Here is a 27,700-nt window from a genome sequence, read left to right on the forward strand (position 1 = left end):
CACTCAGAATTTATATCTCATCTGTGAAAAACTTGAATGATTTATAGTGAACACAGAAGGCTAAAAACATCGAGGAACTTTCGGCTTTGTGTGACTAGTTTAAGATTCTTCTTGACAGATCCTTTAGGTCTTTGCGATTGGTGTTCAAATAGTCTGGGTATAAGTAAAGCAAAATTTACTCAAACATTGTTTTTATTTAGTCTTGCTTGGTTAAATGACACGTCTGGATTAATGACTTGTTTGCCTTTTCTGCGCTTCTTTCCAAGGGCAAAGACAGTGATGAACAGCCACAGCTGACAATTGATATAGCGGAGCCACACACAGAGGCCGCTCTGGAGGAGGCAGCTGACAGAGGCGTGGATTTGGTTTACTCCCTCAATGACAGGCCGCCCTGGTACCTCTGCATTCTGCTCGGCTTTCAGGTAAATTAATCTCATGTCAAAAGATTTGTGTATGTATCTGCGGGCCTTTATTTTTATCTGCCAGGTGTTAGCACAAAGACAGACTCCCAGCTAATATATACTCACCTTGTAAATTTGATATAGACTCCAGCAGCTCCTTTCTCTCATAAACTTCACTGCTAGATATTTCATCAAGCTCGTAGCTAACTTTGCATGCAGTATGTTGCTGGGTAGTATGGGCCCAAGAGAACAGTGAGACTGAAGCAGACATTAATGGCTTGGAGAAACCAAACCAATGAGGACAAAGCGATCCTCTAATACTGGCAGGTTGATAGTAACGTCTATGGGTTTGTCACTGCAAACAAATTCTTCCAGCCTTCCCAAAGTCATTCTTGATAGCTAGGACACGCTTTCGTTAAAGAAACAACAATGATTGTGCTGCTCTCATTTGTAGAGAGAACACAGTCATTGCATCAACGTGAAATACCACAACTAAACATCCTCAACAATAGGAATCATTCTGCTACATTCAAGTTGTCACGATAGTGTGGTACAGTCATAATTCCTGTAAACGCATTAGACTGGGGACCTTGCCAGTGGCATCTTTTCAGCTTTACCCCCAATTCTAGTGATAGTATGATAGCGTCCATTTTTAGATTAAAGATTAGATATGGGATCATTTTCAGTATTCTCTTGTAACTATGAAAACAGGTCTTTATCCCGTTTCTGTGCCCTGAAAGCAATTATTCAATTTTGAATTTTCTGCTCTCAGTGCAAAACACTGCTCACTGCTGTAGTTGCCGTTGCAGATATCAGCCTACAGCAAGGACTCAGGGAGGCGTCTTTAGAAGAGTAAAGCAAGAAAAGCCCAGTTGAGACAGTTCTTCCTTTAACACCGCAGTGGCTGTAAACTGAGCATTGTAGAGTATATATCATTGGCCGCCTTCCACTTGCTGTTACATTCTTCTGATCTTTGTTATGTGGTCTGGGAGAAGGTGAAAAGGGAAGTAACTGGGTCAGTGTTCTGTCAGTGGAGGTCACGTCAGGTCAGCATCCTGGTATTCCTCAAACTGTTGACTGAGGTGCTGTGTCCAGAGCCAGTTGTTTTTGCACTGGAAGAATCCATGACCTCATTTTAAGAGTGCTTCTCTGAACTAGCTTGTTGCTAGTAAGCTAGTCAGCAGACTGAAACTGCAGCTAACTAGTCAGTAGTAGGGCTGTGACCAGACATCCCAGCAGACAGGGCCACATTCTGTCCTCAGATATTGATTATGGTAGCCTTTGAATGTTACATTTAGATAGATAAATAAATAAGACAGTAAGAACTTTTTAAGTATGTGGCATGCCAGAGGGAGTGATATCAATGTATGTCTGTTTGGCTCATCGTTGCAGTAACATGATGGCCCTGAAGCTGGCTTACAGACTTAGTTCAGAGTCTGATTTTTGTTTCATATTCGACGGCTTACTGACAACAGATCTGGAAATGAACTTTCCAGATCTGCAGTAGCTCGTGCTCCATTTGGCAGTCAGTTAATTTAAAAGAACGAAGACAAGATAAATCAATGTCAAAATTCCACGAGTGACAAACAGATGGTTTTGTGTGTGTCTGGTAATGTGAACAATATGCTTTACAATGGTCATGCCAGACAGTTTGACCTGAAAAATTAACCTAACGCACAAGTGTCAAAGACTGCAATTCCTCAGCTGGCCACTTGAGGCTGGCTTCAAAGGTGAGTCATTCCCCATACAGCCCCATCCTAAAATGCTTTACGGCAGCAATAAAAATGTTTACAGCAAAAGTCTGTTTTGATTGCTATAGTTAAGTAACCCCTTGTGACAACTGTAAGAATTTTTGAACAATAAAGCAGACATTTTGTCTGCTCATCTTGAGACTAACTTCCCCACTTGCAGCAGTTGTTCTCGGGTGACACTATTCATGTGGTAATCAAGCGTCAACTCGTGATCATTCATATAAAGATGTTTGAGGCTCATTAAGCAGAACCTACAATAAGTAACAATACTGGACATTTTAAGAGATTTAACGCACTTGACATGGAAGATGTCGCTGCAGTTTTTAAGCAGCCACTCCACATCAAATCAGCAATCCACAAGAATTTAATTATGGGACCTCACCTCATCTGGTCCAGTGGCGTTTACACTGCCAAATCTCATGTTGGAGGAGCAAATTCTCTGTTCTGTTCATTGCGGCCGTACATAGGCTACGTATGAGAAAGACATTCTGGTATACAGGGAAGGTACAGGGAAAAGGGCACGCTAAAAAAAAGTGTGGCACTTGCGCTTACATAAGGCAGTCAGAAGACCAGAGGGTCACGAGTTGGTTTCGGAGCTGAGCAGCCATGACATTTGAATCATTCAGTAGAACAAGGGGACTGGATGCACTCTGGAGGGAAATTTATTCTATGTTTCTAGAGTGTAATATTTGATTATTTTTTTCTTCTTCAGTTAAGGCTCTTGGTTGAACCACAACCAAAGACAAAAAAAGATCATAATACATGAAACTGAAGTTGTCAGAGTGTTGGCTGCTTAGTTTTCTCCAGTCTTTCTTATTATTTATGCACATCCCATGCACAGCATACATTTTAGAACACATCAAAGACCGCATCCTGATATTTACGTTGATATAATACAATTCCCGTATGTTTTTCATTATGATCTGATAAATTTAATACACGTTATTCCTCAAGATACAATGAACGTAATGTGTGTTATCCATTATAAAATAACACATACATTTAATATTATTCATTATTGCATTTTCCCCCCGTACAGTTACCCCTTGTTCTGATTTAAAAAGAAAAAAAAGAAGAAAAAAACACCTGCTAGCACTTTCCCGTCTCCCGTCTGGTCCGGATGATAAATTAGCACACTGTTCCTGTAGCTGGTTCACATACAACCCAGCTCCCGACACCACAGGAGGTGGTTTCGCCGCGTTATTTTAAGTTAAAAATAATAAGAACATGCATGCACAGCCGGACAATACATGTGGCATAGATGTCAACCATATACAGTTACAGATTAAATAACAACAGGCTAGTTGCATAACTAAATGTTATTAGGGCTCCAACTGTTTCATATTTGACTTTTGAGAAGAATCTATTGCATTTCTATGTTAATACTTCTTGTTCTTGCCAGTTGTTTTGAAATGCCTATACATTATTGGCGTCTTCTTCTGACAAGCCGTGTCATTGGCTAACCGTGTAGCTGTATCATTTAGTACCAGGGACTATTCCCTATAAAAAGCTCAGAGACAAGCTCAGTTTTCATCGAGAGAAGAGGCATTTACTGTTTTCTTTTTTCTTTCCGGACAGTTTTGTTCTATTATTTTTACAGCTGAAACAACTTCTTTGCCACATCACCTTTCACCAGCTTTTAGTCTTGTGGTACCTCTCTTTTTGTCGCCTCATTATTTTTAGTAGCGGATCCTGTTTCCAGAAATCTATATCACAACTTCCTGGGAAAGGACTTTGTAGTCTCCAGGCACCTAAGATACCATTAAGTGATTATATTTATCTAGTGATTTATTTATCTTGGTATGTTAGAATTTAAATAATTTTTTTTTGCCAAGAAAAAAAAAATATATATAATATTATGTTAACTAAATAATTGCTGTTTTCTTTAAATATAATATAAAAGTAAATTAAATAACTTTGGATGTTGACCCGTTGGTTGAAAGCCACCTGAAGACAGGGCATTGGTCTATGAGTAATTCTGATGAACTATTTATTTTCACCAATTTAACTAAAATGAAAAAACAAACAAGGAAATTAAGCTCATAATTCAAATGATCATTCTGTGCAGCCGCAGTTTGAAGTGTCTCCAGAGATACGGCACTGTGACTTCCCTGCTATTTTAATGACTGTCATTTTTCTTTTTTAACTTTTTACTGCTACTCTTTATGTACTGAAGCTAGCAAACCACTTTAAAACCAACCGTGTCAAATGTGTGCATTCGTGCTGGTATCATGCCTTTTTTTTTATATATAGTTATAGGTTTCTGTGTTGCTGTTGAAAACAAGAGAGTACATACAAATGTAAAGCAGATGACAGCAGTAACTAATCTAGGGCCTGCTAACAAAGGTTATAGCGCTCATTAACACAGGAAGGAGGCACATTTTTTTGGATACTTTAAGCACTCCCTCTTCTGAACAGGAAAAACACAGGAGGAAGTGTCAGAGAGGACGAGCTGTAAATTCCCAGGTGCTTAACCGAAACAAAGTCAAAAGACCACATGGTTCCATGTCATCTGGGTCACCTCAGAGTCACAATAAATCCCTGGAAACCAGGATCACGGTGAATCATTAAATAGCATTTGATAAATCTGCAGGAATGCCAGACAGATTCTACCTAATCTGAATGTTGCAGGGCATCACGCCGAGGTTATCAGGTTGTCTGCTCCCTGCATTTGATTAAATTTAAAAAGGGATTCTTCCAGGAGGCTCCATGCAGTTATTTCTAGCATCTGACGATTTTTTACCTTTTAGGTATCTCACCAGCTATCTCATTCTAGGGAGTCTACATGTCTCCCTAGAATCTAGTATTTGTCAGTCAGATCTTAACTTTCTTTAAGCCTTGACATACCACAGCAATGGGCTAATGGAGTACCTGCAGTACGTCTAGATAATGTAAGTCATTCTACAAGATGAAATGGCATCAGTCACATTACTCTCAGAGTTGTAGGTTTGAAAACGGCATAAATCTGGTGGGGCCTATCTGTCTTCGTTTTTTTTGTCCAAATTCTTGTGGGTCAGTGGCAGTTTCCACCCCCTCAGCAAACACGTGCACACTCTTGCAGCGCAGTTACACGCTGAAAATTTGAGCCTTAGAAGTACAAAGTGAACAAGGACTTTTGTACCTACAATAACAACTTCTCTCAAGATTCCTTCACTTAAAACGTATTCACAACATTGTTCAGAAGTTGTTGTTGTTGTTTTTTTATCAATCTCATTTTTGCAATGTTGTTCAGATAGCACCTCCTCACCAACATTAATAGGTTTAGAAGGCAAATGTCAACCAGTTTGGTCATTTAGGTGGGCGGACTTGTCAATGTGTGAGCCAGACAGACAGAGTTCAGGTTTATGTCTGTGCATATTTCAAGTAAGATTGCAGCATACAATATCAAGGACAGCAAACAAATAAAAAGAAAGAATGCTCCTCAGACCTGTTATTAACACGTTCCTGAATTCCTTATGTATTATTTAAGCGTTAAATGCTTTCTCATCTCAAGCTCAAACTCCAGATTAGTTAAGTGGGACTTGTCAACGGACAATCATGCATTAAAATTCGGAATAGAGGCCCTGCGGAAGCTTGCAGAAAGCAAAAGACTTTGGGGACGTCTCAACTTGCTGGACTGACCTTTCTGTTGTTGCCACAATGATTGCTTTTACGCCTTCCCAAGATACAACCATACTCCAGTTCCAGTGCGTTCTGCCTAATAGCAGGAGTAAACACTGCATTACCGTCCCAGTCAGTGAAGGCTCAGATGTAAAAAGAATATCAGGATGTTAAAATGTGAAAATAAGCATCTCATTATTCTAATTGAAAAATACTGCTCAATACTACTCAGATGTTGCCAATTTTGTTAATCCAATAAATTACATATATATATTCAATTATTTTTTTTATTTTCTGTATTATATACAATTTTTTTTATGAATAATTTTAGTTAGCGTACAATATTTATTTATTTTTTGGAAAATTCTATGACTGGTTAATAAACCAGCAAACTGTGATTAATCAGGTTCACACTGAAATCTTCCCCAACCCCTCTATTTCTGCAGCATTACATCCTTGCATTCGGCGGCATCATTGCAATCCCGCTGATCCTGGCTGAGCCACTCTGCATTAAGGACAACAACGTTGCAAAAAGCCAGCTCATCTCCACCATATTCTTTGTGTCAGGATTGTGTACACTGCTGCAGACGGTTTTTGGAACCAGGTAACTCCCCTTTACAACACACATATGCTTTTGTGTGAACTTTGGAGGTACTTTAACTCTCTGTGGAATGGTGTTGAAGTAGGACTGTCAGTCAGTCAGTCAGTCAAGATTTACAGCAAGTTCAGAATGTTTCCTGCATACTCCCATATATTTGCCTTTTCACCTCTGCCATGAATGCTTTACACCACCGTCAATGGCAAAGCACTAAAATGTAGATTTATTGAGGATTAAATGTCCTCCTACATACACTGCATCCTTGTAGTGATCCTGTGGTCGTTTCACGAACTTGACATCAAGACAACGTGGAGGGGAGCTGTATTTGAAACAGCCCCAAGTAACACCTTGGCCCCTGTGGTAGATCAAGCGGAGTTAAACTGTGAGTCAGTTTGCTGCCGGCCACTATGTCAGCGGAAAGGAGATTTTCTCCTCCACTGCCTTTGGAGCACTTTTATTGTTTGGATGTGAAATCTTGGTAGCCGTGTCAGTACATTAATCCCTTTGAAAGTGGTGCATTAATCTTTATGCTTTACATTTTGAAATTCAGTTTTGCGTGGGAGGCAGCGCAGTCATACAGCGCAATACAATGCAGGGCTCCACTTACACATCCGACCGCAGTGGCCTAACAGTAAGCCTGAGCAAATGGGCAAACGCTTTTGTTTGACTTCTCCACCTACACCTCTTGGCAAAGGCTTAAGGGGGCAAAGATGTGATCCCAGCACACTTCGCCAATGAATAAGCTAATCTTTATTTAGTTTGCACCTTTTAAACAGTGGCGTCCAGTGTTTTATGAAACATGAGAATATGTGAATAACAAATCCAAAAAAATTCAAAAATGCTACAAATGTGTATACTGCAACACAACAACAGCACAAAATAAAATAAATGCATACTGTAACTGTTGAAGTTTATGGTGTCTAATTGGACAAAATAGTGGATGGGCACAGATGTGTCGCTAAGCTGTATGCTAAGTTAAGTCAAGTTAAATAAACACATTTCCAGGTTGGGTAGAAATGAGACATTCTGTGATCTTGTTAATAAAGACCAGAATACACACTGCAACTTATGTGACATTTAAGCAAAACTGTAGAGACACCTCGGTTTCATTTAGCCCTTATGAGCAAGACTGTGGGTATGTCATCTTGCAAATTTGGAGAGAGTTCTATGGAACAAAAACTGAATGAATGTATGATATGAAATTACAACAGAAAACAACAATTAAAAAAAAAGTGAGAAAGAAAATCAACCGAAGTACATAACATGGTAAACATGTAGCTCAAAAACAGCTTCCTCCCCCAGGCCATCGGCACTCTGAACACTCCCCCACTCTCCCTGCTCCAAAGACTCACTAACCCCACAACACACAACTCACTCCCAAACATTGCTCAACCCACTTATAGTCAAGATGGACGCTTGCACAACAAATATTGCACAACTATCAGTATAGTTTTTACATATGTATCTATTTATGATATTTGCACTACATAAATCTGTGGCATTTTCAACTCTTTAGCAGTGTACAAATCATCATAGTTTTACACTGCTAATTTGTGATGGGGTTTGTGTTGAATCGTTTTCTGGCTAAACGTCCAGTCAACAGCAATGTGCTCATTGAAATTCTCTCCATTCAGATTTTATTTTGTGCAGTTCCAGGTCACACTTGTCTCCAGAGGCAACGCTTGGTCCTGTGACCGCTGACCTTTAACTCCATCACCTCACTGACTTGCAGGTTACCAATTCTTCAGGGTGGGACCTTCAGTTTCATCACACCAACACTGGCTATTCTCGCTCTGCCCAAGTGGCAGTGTCCAGCCCCAAATTCCCCTGTGATGCTGTCCATGCAGCTGCAGAACGGCACTAGCTCACAGCAAATGGAAACATCTGATGAGATCTGGATGTCACGAATGCGTGAGGTATGTCGAATATTCAAGAATAACTCTACACCGAGACAAGACACTTTGGAATGTAAAATATTCAATTCACACTCGTGCACACTTGCTAAGCTATTTTATGTCTGAGTTCTGCATATTCAAAGTGCATCTGTTTGTTTCTGCATGTTAAAGTGCATCTGGATTGCCTGGTATTATCTAAATTTCAATTTAGCATATCAAGTATTTAGTGTCACTATCTATTTCTTGTCAGCAAGCATGCATATTATCCCCTGTGACAGCTGTTTTGCATACCTTTCCACTGGAGAGATGGATAGAGCTCTAGGTTATGCTACTTTTGCATGCACTGCAGTAAAGCATTCACAGCACAGTGGCACAGAACAAAATAAGTACCATAGGAACCATGATTCCAGCAGTGGATTGAAAGAATGAAGCCACTTGCGCAGGTTTAACAAGTTCAAACGCAAGACTAAATAATACGTAAATTAATGGGAAACAATTCTGCATTTTTTTTTAAACAGTGCTTATAGGACCTTTAAACAAAATAAATTCAAAAATAAAGAACATGTATAATCGTTTCCACATATGATATTTGTTTGATATCATATTTGATACATCAGGCATTTATGGCATATTTACTTACCACATTTTTTTCTGGATGCTTTTAATTACCTTTCTATTTTGCCTTATATAATTATTTTGCTCAGGCAAAGATGGACTAGAAAACAGTTCCTCTCTTAATTGGTAAATATATATATGAAAAGTTATAACAGTCATTCAAGTGTGCTTGTGAAAATTGAGGGCGACATTTGTTGTAAGCACAGGTGAGACCACCTGCAAGGCATTTCTGCCTGACGCACTTCCGCCAGTGCCTTTTGTCAGAAACTCGCCAAATGTATGAAAAACATGATACATTTGGCGCTGAGCTGTCTCATTTTGCTGGTTGTCTGCAGCTGTTACCTCGTACACTGAGGTTCAAAAACACTCTTCAGTAAATGTATGAGTAAATCTTAGAACTGTCTGTTTACAGATTTGCGTTTTAATGTTAAAAACCCAGGTGTTTGAAGGTCTGAAACTTGATGTGAAAAGCATCAGGACGGCAAAGGATGTACCATAGATACGAAATACACGTCAATGGTACATGGATTGAAATGATGTTCCTCCTGCCTTCCACAGATCCAGGGAGCCATCCTGGTGTCCTCTCTGATCCAGCTCTTCCTGGGCTTTTCTGGGCTGGTGGGATTTGTGCTCAAATATATCGGCCCCCTGGCTATCGCTCCCACCATCAATCTCATTGGCCTGTCACTATTCATTGAAGCTGGAAAGAAGTCTGGAGGTCACTGGGGAATAGCTGCTCTGTGAGTGAATGTGTTTTTATCAAATTGTTCTACCGTGAGCATCCAGAATACCTTCTTCCTGGAACAAATGCTCGAATAAATTGTCAAAATGCCAGTCCTCACAAAGGTCTAGTTGGGTTAAGATCTGGGGACTGTGAAGACCACAGCATGAAGATTGTAGTTGCTGTAGTCTTCGGTGCTGCTGATCTTCATTGAGGAAGAGGAAGGAAGATTAGGAGTACTAAAAGTATTAATATATGAAGATATGGGGTGGCACAGTGGAGTGGTGGTTAGCTCTGATGCCTCACAGGAAGAAGGTTTCGGGTTCAAATCCAGGCAGACTGGGGCCTTTCTGTGTGGAGTTTGTACGTCCGATGACAACTGGGATAGGCTCCAGCCCCCCTGTGACCCTTCACAGGACAAGCAGTTACAGAAAATGAATGAATATGAAGATATGTCAGAACATAGCAAGATAACCATATACATACACCAATCAGGCATAACATTACTGTATGACCTAATAATATTATGTAGGTCTCCCTTCTTCCTCCAAAACTGTTCTGACTCATCAGCGAATGGACATGGGATGGAATGTTGTTAGTGGGAGCCTTTGGGTCCTATTGTTAGAGGGGAGGGGCCTCTAGGGATTTAGTGAATTTGGAGGCCAGGTCAACACCTTGTGCTGTTCTTCATGTTTTGTTTTTTTTTAGTTGTTCCTAAATCATTTTTGTGTGTGTGCCTGTGTCAGGCTGCATCCTGCTGGGGATGGCTGCTGCCATCAAGGAGTGTCATTGCTATGGGGTGGGGGTGCCTGGTCTGGTCTAGGTGGCTGCTACATGTCTAAGTAACAACTGGACTGTGGTCATAGCTAATACTACTGTATATGTTAAATCCCATGTTACTTCCTATCTGCTTGACCACTCCTCCAGAACCTATACAAGGCCTCCCAAAAGGCCTCCAGACCCTTGCCCTCCAAAAAGAACAAAGACTTTACATATTGCTGTGTGCAAAATTAGTTAAATTGAGACTACCATAAACTGGATGCATAAATGAAGAAAATCATCCACAAACCAGTTTTGTAAATAAACCTCGAAACCGGCAAATTTGGATCCTGTCCTACAATAAATGTTCATACACCCCAGCCATCATCTACACAAGCTACTGAGCTTTCACAGTATATGTACATATATATATATATATATATATATATATATATATACTGTATATAAACTTAAATATAATAATAATCTGTCTGTCTATATGTGTGATACCAAATTTTCTATTACAGTTACAAATACAGTACATCATACAATATAGAACACACATTCCTGGAAAAATACGTCCTAAACACTCATTCATTCCAACAAAATGTTATCTATGTCTCTGTGCAGACGGACTCACGACTATTCTGCCTGTAACTCAGTGTTCAACAAAAATCTCCCCTTTCATTTGCCATAGCCCCTACCCTGTCTGACCCCATGAAATCTGTCTCCATTTACCGCTGCCATCTCCAGATAATGCAGACTAATGTCATTACATAGGGCGATCCTTGTGGGTTTTAAAAGGTCCGGCACATTCACCTCCTGGTGCCATGTATGGAGGATAATCAGCCATATCCTTCTTAGCCGCAGTGCCCCAAGCCCTCCCCTCTTCCTTCATGAGCCTCAGTACAAGATATCCTGCTGCTATGGAGGGCAGTGGCACAGACGTCTTATTATTGCAATACCACTTTCTGAACACACAAAATTGGAGGAAGACATTTTAGGTAAAGTTTCCTAATTATGATAACTAGCTAAAATTATTTGGTGGCATCTTATGTTGGATTTAGATTTAAACGCACAGAGCAAGGTCTCTGAGGAGAGCACTTCTACGGGGTCATCATAGTATATAGAGAGCTCACTACAGGAGATTAGAAGACTGGTTCTCACGTTAGGAAAAAAAAAATAAGAATGAAAGATAAGCTTGGCTATCACATCACATATTCCTCTCTCCAGTATCACATCACCATCTCCTGTATCTTTCTCCCTTGACATTAACAAAACCCTCACCTCAGCCTTGGCCGTTTGTTCTGCCACACAAGATGCACACGCATAGAGCATTTTTGAACCCCCACGTTCAACCAGATGTTTAGATTGACTTTGCGGCAAACGTTTAAAACTTTTAGTTTAAAATGTAAATGTTTAACTCGGGTTGGAATGGTTGCTCATATGTGTAAGACAGTGGAGCTAAGAAAGGAAAGGAGTGAGTATTTTTTCTAAAAATAAAACAGGATCTTTTTAATGTCCTGTAACTTTGCCAAATGTTCCCTAGGCAGTGGGCTTGAACTGAGGTATCATGCATCACTTGCATTGGTTTCAGTGTTGCCAGATACACGATAATTAGCGTATGTATACGGAAGCTTTAGGGCCTACACGATATACAGTCAATATTTTTAAAAAAGGACTCATATGCGGGAGTTTTAGCATTTCCGTGAACCTCCCCCCGTTCTTTTGATTTACATAAACACCCACACTGATGAAAATGACTAAAGCAGTTGTACAGTTTGTTTTTATTCCTTAGGTTATTGCAATTCCACGCACATAGAATAGCTTTGTTTTTAAATGCGCTGTCCTAGCGTGTGATTTTTTTCAAGTTGTTTTAATACATATGATAGTTTTAGTCAAAATACGATCGTTTTAAAGCGACAGTACGATATTTCTTCATTTCCCATCTGGCAGCACTGCTCTGTTTGAACAGTATTTGAAGCACAGCGTGAAACACTTTTACGCACAGCATGAAGTGTTTTTCATGAGCAACATGAAATGCCATACAAAGGCCAAGTCTTTTATGCTCAAATGGACACTCTTGGCACACTTACAGTTACTCAACCATACCTTTTCAAGTTTCATGTACTGTTTGCATGCCTGAAATTATACGTTTTTACTAACTCTGACCTCCCTCGAACTTTCATACATGAAAGCATGCCATGCCCAAGCACAATTACAGTAATAGTTGTGAGGAAAGGTCACGCCCGGGAATCACTGTCAGTGACACGTTTGTCCTGTCTTTTGTTTTCCCACAGCACAGTGTGTCTGATCCTCCTGTTCTCCCAATATCTCAGCAAAGTTGATGTTCCAATGATTGCTTACAAGGATAAGAAGTGGAAGGTTTTTCAGTATCCGCTCTTCAAGCTCTTCTCCGTAAGTTGCCAAAACCTATGCAGGTTAAATTTTTGTCTGCTTTCTGCTTCTGCTTTTCTGCTCAGAGATAGACGTCAATATTTAATGGATCTAAATGTTAGCACCCATAAAACTCATTTAGAACATCCCTGCATTGCAGCAAAGCTATAAAACACTTATAATAAAATAAAACCACTGTAAAATATCATATATATCAATTGTTTGAAAGAAAAATGTGATATTCCCAGTAGCTCACACGTGCTGTCTGTGTAATATAGCAAGAAATAACTTTTAAGACAACACTAAAGATGTCTTTCAAAATGTGCACATTGTTTTAAAATCCAACACATGCCCTGCTTTAAAGCCAGGCTCCGCTGGTAGCCATCAATCACAGTCAAGCTTTGAAGATGAAAACGCTCCTCGTTAGTCAATCAAAGTCTTTTTTTGTGTGGACCCCTGCACATACCGCTGTCTGAATTTTAATTAGCAAATTAAAATTAAATCTTTTCAGTCGAAAATAAACAAATAAAATAAATAATAAATAATTTTAGAGATTGGTTTTCAGTGCTTTGAAGCTTTGGAAAGATGTATTATTTGGTACATTTACACATTTGGGCTGAATTACTTAGAAAGCCTAAACACTCACCTGAAAAAAAAGTCAGTGAAGTAATAAAGTTACCGACTATATATTATGAAGAAATGAGCCCACATACTGTGTGAGGTTAGTCAACAGCCAGTAGTAGACACAGTCTCTTGATAACTCCTATTAAGCACTCAAATGAAGCATTACATAATTTTGCACTTAATCCCACTGGTTTAGTTTAATACGGACTCTGTATGAATCTCACGCAATTTATCTCTTTATGAGTAAAGATGTAGAGATGACATTCTACAATAAACATGTTGCTGGGATGTTTTTGTGCCTCCAAGCTACTGTTCCACTGTTCCTGAAGAGACTTGTTTATGATAAAACCATTCCTGTGCTATGCACAGTTCTTTGCTCCTAACAAATACAATCCAAATAACATACTATGTCTGGGGAAACACTGTCCTCTTCATACTCAAATATTTTACAATAATGTGGAATGAAGGAGTAGCACATATTCGTACCTGGTAACTGTGATTGCAGGTAGGGGCGGACTGATTTACTAGTTTTAAGATAGATCAGACTTCATCTGTATTTGATAAAAATTTGATAAGTGGTTGGTAATATTATCAGTTTGAGCTGAAGTATGTAGGCCAGTGAAATATGTTTCTGCATTCAGATTATGCAGAGAATGCAACTTCTTCAGAGGTTCACCTGAAGGAGTTGCCCAAAAGAATTTCTGAAGCTTATGTTTTATGTATGTTGTTAAACCTGGTTAAGACACTTTCTCTATGTGATAACTAAAAGGCCCTGTTCGGGATGTGTGGCAGCTGGCTGGTTTGCTTCTTACTGACCGTCTTCGATGTCCTGCCTTCAAAGTCTGATCAGTATGGCTTCTCAGCCAGGACTGACATCAGCCTGGACGCTGTGACAAATTCACCGTGGTTCCATGTGCCTTACCCAGGTAAGTGCACTTATATCAGACTGATACCACATTTAATCTTCCAGAATATGTTTGTAATTTTAGTAGCTGCCACACACATTGGTAGTTCCCTTTCCACAACAAAATTGTATATTTTTAAAATGCATTTTTTTCCCCATATATTTGTGTATGTGCTTGTGTATATAGAATGCATATTACAATAACCATATAGGTACGGTAATGCAGTCCAGTCTCCTGCATTAGTTCTACTATTAAAGAAACTCTCTCAATTATTACTGTATTGCAGATGTAATCTAACTGTCAGAAGTCATTTGAAACTGCTGAGTACTATGCCTCCTGCAATTTATTCAACTTGTCAGCAGCGTGTCTTTAATTTAATCTTTGCCAAACATCCGAACAGAACTGAGGTCACTCTGAAGGTCTGCTGAGACTTGCGCAACAGATTTTTAGTGATTCGCCAAAAGGCTGCTCTATGAAAAATGACTAGCCATGGCTCTAATTGCTTGAAATAAATCTGCTGATATCCCATTGTCTAACATGATGGTGGATCTATATCGAATGACAGCCTCTTGAGAACAATCAGCTGGCCATGGCTGGCAACAGGTTACACAGATTTGAACATGGAACATGTGTTTCTTTAGTTTCAGACCCCATGCTGCTCGAAGAAAACTCAATAAACTTTGGACCTGTCCTTTTCAATCCAGACCAATGGAAATAGTAATTTTAGAGGGCATGGTTTTAATCTTGTAGCAGTGATCTGGATATATCTTATTATATATCTATGTCCTGTATCTACATGTTTCCAAATATTGAATGCATATGTCTGTCAAAAGCTATTGATGGGTCCATGGATTTGCGGCGTCTGTAGAAGTCACTTGCAGGGTCAGTTTAATGTCAGTTTTCTCATTCATAAAAAATGAGGTGCACCCAGTTTTATGACTTTTTGATTACTTGCACACATCGCCTGCTGTTTGCAGATCTCATTTCTACGCAGTAAACAATCCACATCTGAACCAGAAAATTGTTTACAATTATAACAACTGTGTCAGTGAAACCAATAATTAAAACTGTGCGTTATGTGTCTGTACCTGATATTTCTGGCAGCATTTAGTAAAATTAAATACACAGACATGGCTAGAAGTTAAGGGTATTAGCCACAAAAAGAACAACAAATTGAAACCTAACCAGGATTACATAATTGCAAATGTTTTTCTCTACCAACCAGTCAAGTTGCAGTTTACGTCCATGACTGTCCAGACTCATACATTATGTAGTATTTGTTGAAGACTTTTAAACAACTCATTAAAAGTGTTTTGTAGAATATTAAGATGTTGACCTTCACTGGGTCCCTCAGTGCATTCACGAGAAAGGGATGAACGTATGCCTGGAAAGCCTCCAGCCATGGTTCTTACTGGCGAGGAGTCTTTTTCACTCTGAAACCTTGACAGCGATTACAGTAGGTAGGCGATGCGTCACCGTTGCGGTGATCAAACTTACAAACCAGTCAAATTACAAATCTTCAGGTTAAATCAATATGAAAGTATGTTTCTTTATCCTCATGTCTTGGTGCATTTTTGTGTGAATTTCTTTTTGTTTTGTTTTTTTGTTTTTACATGACATTGACATGGGTTGTATTTAAGCTATGCCTCCCAATCTTTACCCTGAGGTGTTTGCAAACTATATGCTGTACAGTATCGTGACCTCAAGGTATCTAGGGATAAATGTCAGCTGGGACTTTTCAGTACTTTCCTTTATAGCTTATATTATATAGTTGTTATATCATTTTAAGTACAAATCTATGAAGATTTACATTTGGTATTTTAAGACTGTAATTATAGTTGCATTCAACAGCAGTGTTTTGCTAGATGTCAGTGACTGCCATTGTTGTAGACGGTCCATCTGACTCTTATTGTGGTCCAATCATCCAATAAGCATAAAGCTGCGCTCCGTGGAGTACTGCTTTTCAATATGGCTGCAAATCTCCCAGACTGTTCTCATAGACAAACTTTTTTTCTAAACTACAGACACTGAATTGCAACATGAAGGGTATTCTCTAGAGCACTTACATGTTTCTTCATTTTCTAACTAGCAATCAACGCACCCCTGCTAGGTCAGGAATGTCTGAATGTATTGTCTATGCTTGTCATGGAGAGGGAACTGGTCAGAAAAAATGCCTGATGTCAGAGAGAAGTCATTGATCATTATTTAATACAACACTGGCTCTGCAGTACTTGAATGTGACTGCTTTTCCATCTGTGAATCATTCATGTGACATTGCCAATCCTCTACACAGTCCCACAACTAAGCCATACATAAAGAAGGCTGATTTTAGATGATTGTAAATGCATAATTCCTGGACCAAGCCCAGTTAGCGAGAACCTTGTGGCAAATTACCCCCGCCATAACAATAGAACTCCACAATGCTAAATTCTGCAATCGGGCAACTTATTTCGTGCAATGTATCTTGAATAAATGTTCATGCTAAATCAATGTTTGTTGTCTAAACATTGACTAATTTCTAAAATGGCAGGTCCATGATACAAATGTCAAACACATGTCAAAGACAAAGAACAAGCACAGGCAACAAGGTCTCTCATCGGCTTCCCGTCCATTTGTATATTTAAGACTGTAGCATTGCGGTTTAAACCTGGGTTTATGCCACCCATGTGCCAGACTTTGACCGTATTGTTAAATACATCTTAATGTTGATTCCATTTTATTTTATTGCCTGAGAAACCCCAAAGATGTTTGAACTCCTCTGCTAGCCACACAGCTATGTATAACTGCACTGTAAACACAAGAAAAAGTGTATTACTTCACATTAATAACATCAAATCAAATCCTTTTCTAAATAAGATACTGTTGTACTGTTGCACAAAGTAATAAAGGGTTACGAAAAAAATAGCACCAGAAAAACAAAAGTACTTTGTGGGGAGCATTTAGAGAATTTAGTTAATTGCCACTGGAAAACATGTCTTCTCTGGTTATTAATGTGACGAAATCATATATTTTTTTCCTTTGCTGTAACTTCTGTGTTGAGCTCACTAGATACAAAATGTTAGCAGGATATGTTGATGTCTCCAGATGTTTGTATAACAGACTGAGTGGTTGGCATATGTCAAGTAAAGCTTTGATCTGGCAGACTTTAAATCTCTCAGTGATTTCGAGGAACATATATCTCTGATACGTGATAAAGACCCTGGCCTCTCAGGTCACCTGGTAACAGTGTGCTAACGTCTCAGTCAAAAGAGAAAATATCATACGAGTTTATCATACTACCCAGAGCTTCTTTGACAGTCTTCGAGAAATTCAGATATTTTCTTAATCTGCATCCACAGGTCAATGGGGTATGCCCACAGTGAGTTTGTCGTCAGTGTTGGGGATGATGGCAGGTGTCTTGGCATCCACCATGGAGTCCATTGGTGACTACTATGCTTGTGCTCGTTTGTCGGGCGCCCCTCCACCACCCACTCACGCCATCAACCGAGGTATCGCAATGGAGGGCATTGGCTCAATCCTGGCTGCACTTTGGGGAACTGGAAACGGCACCACTTCCTACAGCCAAAACATTGCTGCACTTGGCATTACCAAGGTACACGCCGTAATAATCCCAGATTGGGTGGTACGACTCTTTAAAGATGCATTAAAAAAAATTGGCCACTAGGGGGCCAACAAACAATTGTTTACACGTTATGGTTCCATTAAACAAGAGCAGCATTGATTTAGAATGTCATTTCTGCCATTCTGGTGAATGCTTGGGTTTGTTTCATTTATCGTGAAACGATCAGATCCTACATGTACACTTTAGTCATATGTACGTATTTATGAAAGATGTATGTTTATCTTGTTCCTCCTGCTGCTCTCTTCTCTCTCTTTTTCTGTCTCTACCTAGCTGGCCTTAGGCAGATGGTTCCCTCCATATCCTTGTCACCATCGCCTTCAGGCTTGCTCTGGGGGTTTCAGGCTGGGTTTCAGACCTTATTTTGTAAAGCATCTTGAGACAATTTGTATTGTTACTGACGCTATATAAATAAAATTGAACTGAAGCACATCAAGGGAGGGGCGGCACAGTGGTGTGGTGGTTAGCACTAATGCCTCACAGCAAGGAGGTCCTGAGTTCGAATCCATCGACCTTTCTGTGTGGAGTTTGCATGTTCTCCCTGTGTCTGTGTGGGTTCTCTCTGGGTACTCCTGCCACCCACCATCCAAAGGCATGCTTAATTGGTGATTCTACATTGTTATATTTTGTATGATTTATTGACTGTGCCCCGTTGTCTTTTGTGGCTGACCAGACTGCTCATTTAAATGATGATAAGGGGGGACTCACAGTTTGCTGGCAAGTGTCTGAGTAAAATTAGTTTGAGCTGCCAATGTGGACACCATTACATTTGATGACTGCAACCTTGACATACGATTTATATATATGTGTTTCGTTTCATATCTGTTCCACCATTTCAGAAGAGACTGAACCGAATTTTAGGAGACTCCTCCTTGTGCAAACTGATACTCTGTTTTTTGTTACTTCTCGGAATTTAGAATAAAAACACATTGTTTTCGTACATATTTGGTACACGTAAGTATAGATTATACTGTACACTATTTACTGATGGAATTTAAAACCACCTGGTTGTGGGCAGCTATTATCCAAAGTGAAGAAGACCTTGCGTTAGCCTGCAATTTTCACATTTTGGTTTAACGTCAAAATGGCTAGAAAAGGGAGTCTGATAAGTACTTACTGGGAGTTCATGTGTTAAAATGTTCTCTCTGCGTGTGTTGACCCATCATAAGTAAGTGTCTAGTTAAATTGTTTTCAAAAATGTTCTCTTCACATTCCGGCTAAACTTGAAAAAACAAGACAAAATTGCTGAATCTATAATGTTAAAAAAATACTGAGCCAAGGCGTGTTTGATTTCCTCAAGCCTGTCTAACATAACAACTTGCCCTTAATCCCATCCCAAATATGCCCGTGCTACTGATGAATCTTGTATGACATCTGTGAGATCGAACATTCTTCTTCTCAGGCTGCATTCTGTGTTGTCACATGTCTACACCCAAGTCAAAACTTATAGCAGAGTTGACTCAGCATGACCTTTTTTCTTCGCTCACGCCATCTTTAGGAAAATAATCCTGGCACGAGAGAATGATGGATTAAATCATTTTGTATGAACAAATCCCTGCGCCCCTGTTTTATGGCAGGTTGGCAGCAGAGTGGTCCTCCAGACGACCGGAATTCTCATGATAATCCTGGGGATCTTTGGGAAGTTTGGAGCTGTTTTTATCACCATACCAGACCCGGTCATCGGAGGCATGTTCCTTGTTATGTTCGGAATGATTGCAGCGGTGGGGATATCCAACCTCCAGGTAAACACATTTCAATATTGTAACATATCATATTTTATTTGATGGACCTTTATTCAGAGCACCTGCTGCACAGAGTATCATGAACCCTCCACCCTTCTTGAGAAATCAAGACACTGGGAAACAAAACATCCTCTCTGCTAAGGCGTCTTTGAACTAGATATAGAGTCTAGCTGGCTCCAGGGGTGCTGCGCTGGCGCTGACCCTGCAACCTAAAATACAAGCCAAGAGAAAGAAGATGAGGAGTTTATGAGGATCAATTAACACATTAAAACCATACTAGGGTAGTGTCTTTCACATAAACATGCCGCACCCTGTGCTAAAAAAAAACTAAAAGAAAAGACAGAGAAATGAAATAAAATTTAGCAAAAGGAAAGGGAAGATACAAATTATTTCTATATATTTCATTAGTATTAGAAAAGCAATATCAAAGTATTCAAAATGAAGCTCCTAATGGAAGTTATGTTGTGCAACTGAAAAGTTTAACTCTCTATATCTGAACTGCTTGTTGGTCATCTGTAAACTTGGAAATGCAAAAACTCACACACAAATAAAGCCTGATGATTTCTAAATGGAGGCTGAAGTTAACATATACACCAAGGCAGTAGGTGAATTCTTGACTGAGTAGTTGAGAAACAGTTCAAGGCACAGGCTAACAAGGGAGCCGGGGTCAGCTCTTATCCTTTTTCCTGATATTTCACTGTGGTTTAGGCAGGGGTACCAGGGAGGGTCTACAGAACTGTTGGCCATTAAACCCACCCACACAGATCTATTTTACGATTGAATATAACATTTTACTTTCAGTATTAGTTGGGGTTCTGGCCATTGCTGCGTAGTTAAAATCTAAATGCATTTTCCAAGTGAAAAGCAATATTTACTCGCTAAATATAAACTGGCTCTTTCACAACACAGCAATCACTGACTCATTTGAGAAAGTTACACCCTTTCAAGCTATTTTCTTCTAAAGGTTTTTTTCTTTCTCTCTCTCTCTATCAGTCTTTGTAGAAATAGAAGAAACATAATACTGTTTCTCCCCCATAATCTAATGACTGCTTTGTTTGCCTTGAACAACCGCTGCTCCCTTGAGTCTTAGTCACAGGTGTCAAAGCCTTGTTGGAGCTACAGTGCAGCATACAGTATGTACAAAATAATTGGTTGCAATGACAACGTGCTCAGATTTAGCTTAGAATTCGGACAGAAACCCCCTGGTGTTATGTTGCAGTGTTTCAGAAACACTAATGGGAAAATACATGAGAGCTTGAAGTCAGAAGTGGGGCAGGTCTTTGTGTTTGTGTGTCACTCCCCCTGTGATGTATATCACCATGGTCATCTTGTGTAGGAGTGCAGGACTAATCTTTTGTCCATTTTTTTTAAGTTATTAGCCTCTCAGAGCAGATTTATAGACTGGGTTGACGCAGCTGTGGCCCGCGTTAAACTGTCATGGCCAAATACATGTGAATTCCTCACCAAAAAAAGAATTCAGGTCATTTTTAGATTCCCAGATTATTTCTAATCACATTTAGGTTAAGTTCCAAAACAGAGATGGCAGCCAACTGAGGCAGAACAACAAAATAATGGCTTGCATCTGAGAGTCAATAAACCAATTGAATCAAATTTGTATCACATAATCTCTCTCTCTCTCTCTCTCTCTCTCTCCCTCTCCCTCTCCCTCTCTCTCTCTCTCTCTCTCTTCTCTCTCCAGTATGTTGATCTTAACTCTTCCCGTAACCTCCTGATCCTCGGCTTCTCTACCTTCAGCGGCCTCGTCTTACCTACCTGGTTTCAATCCAATCCTGGCATCATCGACACAGGTGATTTTAACACAGACACAGACTCTCTCATGCGCATGCTGGCGCTGAGAGCAACCTACACAGATTCATTTTGTCTCAACACTCAGAAAGGAGCGCGCACTGGATGAGTGAATACAGCACACAGGAGAATGGGGGAAATGATTTACCGCGCTATTTCACCTTACGTGCGATAATTGCAGATAGAGGAAATACTTTTATCAGATGGCAAATGGTGCAAATGGTTGTAAACTGAAAGTCTCTTGCGCACAATGCTTCTTTATCACCGCATGATATGAAAAGACCCGTTAGCGTGGCAACACCTGTTATTGCCAACTATTTTCTAGATAAGCCCACACACCATGTTAATGAGTGTTAGCTTGCCAGGGTGCAGTACTGGTTTGTTACCAAGAATCAAGGGGCGGCGCCGCTACGGAAGCAGCAATTTTATCAGATATTTGTCACAGGTCAGTACATTACAGCTATTGTATCTTGACTGCTTCTTTGTCAGTTCCCACATCAGGTGTCATTGCAGTTGTTCCTGAATACCTTTTACTACATGCTGCCTGATTTTATCTAGCGGTAGTAGTCAAAACCAAGAGACTGTGGTGTGTGTTCACTTTGTGCAAAACACTGCAGTACGTCTTGGGTTTGACTGTCTTATTTGATAAAATTAGAGAGGATCAGTAAACTGATCCACATTAAGCACACATTCATCGGAGGAGTGACATGGTCCTCTGACAATGAGTGTGAGGCTTTGTGCACCCACTGCTCCACATACAGATTGCCCTTGAAAAGATGGCAACGGTTTTGTCAGCCTAAGCTCCTATGGGCAAGGTGTTCCCAAATCCCACAAGGCCAGATGGCAAACACTTTACCTTTAGTCTTTAACCCGGGTTTATAAGAGTTTTAATAGTCTTACCTGATACTGAACTCTAAATATGTTTTTTGTGACTCTGTTGCAAATATCAGCGTTGTTCCGTTGATCTGGTCATGACAGGCGTTCAGTTGGGTGTAAGGAGCAGTTCAGTCTGTTGGGGCACTGGTGGGCCTTTAACTCGAATATGACTGGTTGTTTCAGGCTGGAATTTTTCCCTCTATTGTAGGTCTGTGTGTCAGGCCCTCCACCTCAGAGATTTAGGGAAATTAGGTTGATTTCTAGATTAATATTTGTTAAATTTGTTTTCAAGTCTATCCTAAAGCACACCGTATGAAGTAGTCAGTTGGAATACCAGTTTTGCCAACTGGCTCCATTCAGTGATATTTACTCACAAAGTAGATAGTACAGTGGCCGATTCATTAGCTAGTTGTACCACCGGTGGGAGTTCTAGCTCTTTCCACAGCCAATGTTTTCCTTCTTCTGTTGCATAACAGTGAACAGAGCCCAAGGTATATTGTCTTTTAGGACGTCTTGTTGTCTGTCAACCTCTGTCTCCGTCCTCGGTGTCTCATCTTCCATTTGATGTAGCTCCTCTTCTGAAAGCATAGGGCAATCCGTGATTGTATTTAGGTCCTGATTGTCCTCAGAGGACTGTTTGACCAAGGTGAGTACACGGATGAATGTGACAATTAATTCGGTCTTGGCAAGTTCAACCAGCATTTATAGTTACTTATTTCAGTTTGCTAAATTGTTGTCAGGCTGACAATAAATGTTAAAAGAAGATTTCGAGTAAAAATACATAATTTTGGAAAGCTGCAGGGTTTACTGATAACTGTCTAGTGTAGTGGCCCCCATAACAACTTCTCATGGGAACAAATCTCTGTTACAGAGGTGAAGAAAGAGAAGTTAATGGGATATACGTCAGGTTGAAATAAACTATAATTCTCCTTTAAATTTGAGTTGAATGGTACCTCTAAGTTGTTTGTGTGTACCACTGGGAACAATTGGCAGCAGTGCATTCTGTATTTGTCACTTCATTATCGTTACTACTGCTTGGTTGTGTAGGGAGAGAGGGAAGGTGCAATAATCAATTCTGGAGAGAAAGGATTTAAAACACACATACAGTCGCACAACAGGTACCCTAATTAATTAATGCATCAAACAAATGAAGGGGGAGTATATATAATCAATCAGATCAATCACAGGCTATCAAGCCGATGATTCCACTCTTGGATGACACATTGATCGGCTGTGTTGGAGTCTTTGTGGCCACCTATGAAGCACCATCAAAAGAGCAATCCTCAAGATTAAACAGCTCCTCTCTGCAGACATAAGACCTTGATCCCATGAGTCATGTGATGCTAGTGTCTCCCAGGAAAGTGCTAATCCAGAGTTCAACACTGGGCATGAGGGCTTGTCTGGTTTTCTCAGGTCTAGGCTGCTTACCTCCCAATCCTCTTGGCTAGCCCCCATGTCACTGGCTATAATCTGCCCAGCTCAGATAAAGCACTCTGTCCCCCAAATCTTTCCCCAGCCTCAACACTCACCTGATAGCACCAGAGCTGGAGCCTGTCAACACTCTTTGTAAACAAACTGCCGCTCATCCAGACGTCCTTAGACGTACAGGCTGTGGGACTTAAAATGAACTCAGTGGGTGCCTTGAACTTTTGACTGCTCTCGCTTTGGGCAGGAAATGTGTGTGTGTGCGCGTGTGTGTGGGGCGCACTTGTGCATGAGAGTGGTCGTTTGTTAGCATGGGTTATTTGAACAAGCGTGTGTTCCGAGTCAAACTACGTCAGCGCTGTTTGCAGTTCTTGATTCAATTCGATACAACTTCATTAAGCAGTTTATTGCCTGAGGGGCATTAAGAAAGCAGGGCATCGGCCATGCAGGCATTCACATATTCAATGGCCTTCTGTATTTTCACCCATGTGCTGGTGGTCACACATGCCACACGAAAGGCCAACTATAACTCAGGGAATTAAACTGTCTCACTGGGGTAGTGATTACAAAGGGAGCCCCCTCTGCCACCAAGCAAGCTCAGTAAGTACATATTGTAGATCTGGACATTTGTGAACCTGCAGACTTCACAGGCCACACCCATGTTGTCTGACTGGCACATTACTTTCCATTATCTCAATTTATTAACTCTGCCATGAGGTCCTTAAGGGAGTAAAACAAGAACTACTGGTAAAATCTGCTTGTTGTATATTACTTTCTCGTAATCTACTTGGCTCAAAAGTCCTGTTAGTAACTGCACCAAGAGAACAAATACATCGTAGCAAGCGGCACACAGTATAAGGCTTTAAGGTCATATGTTCAGTTTGTCCAAGGTACACCAATCATTTCTATCTCACCTTTTACTGGTGGTATTTATTCAGGGAGACAGTTCAAGGCTCACTTGGCATGGTCTGAGATATCTGTATCTGAGACTTCTGACTACCAATTCAATGGAGGTTAACTGAATTAGGTTTGTGCCGCCTACAGAATTGAAAAATTACATTCAAAAATTCTTGTTCCACTAAAATCTCTTGACAGTGAGGTCTGCTGATTGTCCTGAGTAACTAATGCACAGTTTCAGGAAAGACACAATGTTGCGACAGAAAGAAGCAGCACAGGTGGGCAAGCAGAGACTTTGAATACAGGAGACTGGAGTGTGTGTGTGTGTGTGTGTGTGTGTTTTTAAACCAGCATTTCAGTTTAAACATATACACTCCAATCTGTCTGACCACCGACTGGATTGACTACAAGAAAGCCTATGACATAATACCTCACAGTGGATACTGGAGTGTGTGGCACTGTACAAGATTAACAGTGCACTGATAGCCTTCACCACTTAAAGGCCAACTCCAATGCCGTTACACACGTCACTATCAAGTGCGTCATTTACCAAAGTGATGTTTAGAAACCTATTCTGAAGTGGGGTGACAATCAGCCAACTCCTGTGCATGGATGATAGCAATCCTGTTCATGTCATCCAATCTCCAGTCCACTTCTCTGTCCCAAGAGTGAATGGGACGTTGACATCACTGATCCTCCTAACTAGGATCTACAGTGAGAACATCAGGATGTCGTTCAAACTGAATAAGTGTGCCCAAATGGTAGCAAAAATAGGGCAATTAGCATGGATGGAATTGAGTTACCATAACGCTATCTAGCAGACATACAGGATAGCTACTGGTACCTAGATAACCTCTGAGGCCAATGGGTATCATGACGAAGATGAAAGATCGTCAGTCAAAATCAAATACTTGAAGAGGGCAAGCTGGGTGGTGAGAAGCCAGTTCAATGATAAGAATAAGATCTAAGCCATCAACATGTATGCCCAGTCAAATGAAGTAGTAAGCTGGCCACATGAAGAGATTGATACCACTGGTGTCAAGACCACAAAAAATCCTTACAATGCAATGAGGGTTCCACCCAAAGTCCAGCACCCTGATGAGCAATGAAAAATAGGAGGATGAGGAAAAGTGAGTGTCAGAACTGCGATCCAGAATGAAACGAGAAGCATCTATGAGTACTTGGGGAACAGTTAACAGAGCGCCTCAGGCAGCACAAGAGAAAGGGTGGTGAGGAAGAAGAGAAGGCCAAGACCCTCCATGGGATGTATCATTGACAGATAGAAGGAGAATTCTTGAACCCCAAGAATGAGGTCATAGCATTACATTTTCAAAATCTATTTTTTCATTCATACAGATTTCAGGCTCAGAATACATTGTATTGTGTGGTAATACTAATGACATGTATAATAATTTTCATGCATGAATGAAATTGTGTGTTTACTGGGTAGGCAGTGCATATTTGCACAATGCATGACAAATAATGAACAATACGTGTTCGTGAACAGCAATGATTTCATTCATCAGGCTACATATTTGTACGTTGTCGTCTTTACGTTTTAAATCCATCAAAACTTTTATTTTCTAGATTAGTCTTGCGCCTGTATGACAAGGTCAATTTTAGACATATGGAGGGAGTTAAAATGGGAAGCATATAGCTCAGAGGGTTCAGCATGCAGATGTATGGGTCATTTAACCAAGATGATGCAGGTGTGATATCCATCCAACAGATGGATCGGAGATGGACTTTGTGTGAATTGGCTGTTATTCTGTCCTACAGGATTTATTGTCCGGCACCAGTTGCTGTTGGTTTTGGTTTATAAGGGACAGTTCAGGGTTCAGTTTTAGTGGGGTGAACTTACCTGACCTGTGACCTTCAAGTGGAGGAGGGAAGAGCTAAGACAGTCTCCCTAGGAGATTTATAGTTGTCACATTATTTCACAAGTTACTGAAGGGTAACAAATGACTTGTTTTTTCTCTCCCCTGTCTGAAGGAATAACAGAGCTGGACCAAGTGATCGTAGTGCTCTTCACCACACATATGTTCATTGGTGGATTTTTTGGGTTCATCCTGGATAACACCATCCCAGGTATGACAGCGTATTTGTATTTAAACAATACTTTTTAAAACAAGCCCCACTGTCACTGTCAGATGAACTTGTCTTTTCTTTTAAGGCACTGACAAAGAGAGGGGCCTCAAGAACTGGCAGAGCACAGACCCAAAGGAAAGCAAAAACACGTGTGACCAGTCATGCTACGATATCCCCTTCTGCAGCAATGTTCTGAAACGATTTAGATGTTTCCAGTACATGCCCTTCTTGCCATCATACAAGACCACCCAGGAGCAGACCCCAAAGTAATGAAGTGGTAACTTTACTGCGCAACGTTGATGCTGGTCTTTTAGTCCCATAAAGCCACACCGTAATTGTTGAGCATGAATAAAAAAAGTCAGAGTAAAACAAGGAAATCCCTCCTGTAACACGGTTGGCATTGAATTGGACATGGCATAATGTTGCCAGAATATGAGTGGGTTTTGTTTCAGATTATTTGGTTGTTAACGTGGCATCTTTATATAGCTTGACTGTCAACTACCTGTGGCCTTTCAGTATGTATCTGAAGCCAAAATTCTGACTAAACAGCCACTGCAAACATAAGGCTCTGCTTACTTTTACTAACATACAAATTTGAGGGAATAGCTAAACAGTGAATGATGTTCTAGTAATAATGGTATGAAAGATAATAGTTTAATATAAAAGCTACAAGTTGTCTAAAACTCTAAAATGGTTACAGTTATTATGCTGTTGACTGACAAAAGTTGAGCTGCGCTTTACAGTTTTAATACAATACAAAAAAAACTCCCTCCACATCACTACTGCTTTACTAAAATATTTGTGGTGGCTGAACAAGCAAAGGGCAGCTTCATGCAGAATCATCAATCATCATTAAGAGCTCCAGAGCAAAGTTAATGGTTTCTGAAAGAGCTTTCTTTTGCCCTTTTTAATGCAAAATATATTTTTTAATGTATCTGTATTACCCATGTTTCAACTTTTTTTCTTTTTCAACTGCAGCGA

At 40.2% G+C, this 27,700-nt stretch overlaps 1 protein-coding gene across 1 annotated transcript in view; it reads left to right on the forward strand.

The window, feature by feature from the left end:
* Positions 1-27,475, forward strand: part of LOC311495067 (solute carrier family 23 member 2) — a gene marked incomplete at its 5' end in the record, with an annotated part of 33,885 nt that extends 6,410 nt beyond the window's left edge. Inside the window, 11 exons of the mRNA XM_084554380.1 lie at positions 267-422; positions 6,199-6,356; positions 8,083-8,266; positions 9,419-9,600; positions 12,641-12,758; positions 14,131-14,287; positions 17,605-17,858; positions 19,463-19,627; positions 21,327-21,435; positions 26,624-26,719; positions 26,805-27,475. Coding sequence (XP_084410506.1) covers positions 267-422; positions 6,199-6,356; positions 8,083-8,266; positions 9,419-9,600; positions 12,641-12,758; positions 14,131-14,287; positions 17,605-17,858; positions 19,463-19,627; positions 21,327-21,435; positions 26,624-26,719; positions 26,805-26,989 — 1,764 coding nt within the window. The 3' untranslated portion in view covers positions 26,990-27,475. The remainder of the gene's footprint in view (positions 1-266; positions 423-6,198; positions 6,357-8,082; positions 8,267-9,418; positions 9,601-12,640; positions 12,759-14,130; positions 14,288-17,604; positions 17,859-19,462; positions 19,628-21,326; positions 21,436-26,623; positions 26,720-26,804) is intronic.
* Positions 27,476-27,700: the final 225 nt, after the last annotated feature.

The sequence above is a fragment of the Chelon labrosus genome (genome assembly GCF_963514085.1).
Source record: "Chelon labrosus genome assembly, chromosome: 11".
Classification (NCBI taxonomy): Eukaryota; Metazoa; Chordata; class Actinopteri; order Mugiliformes; family Mugilidae; genus Chelon; species Chelon labrosus.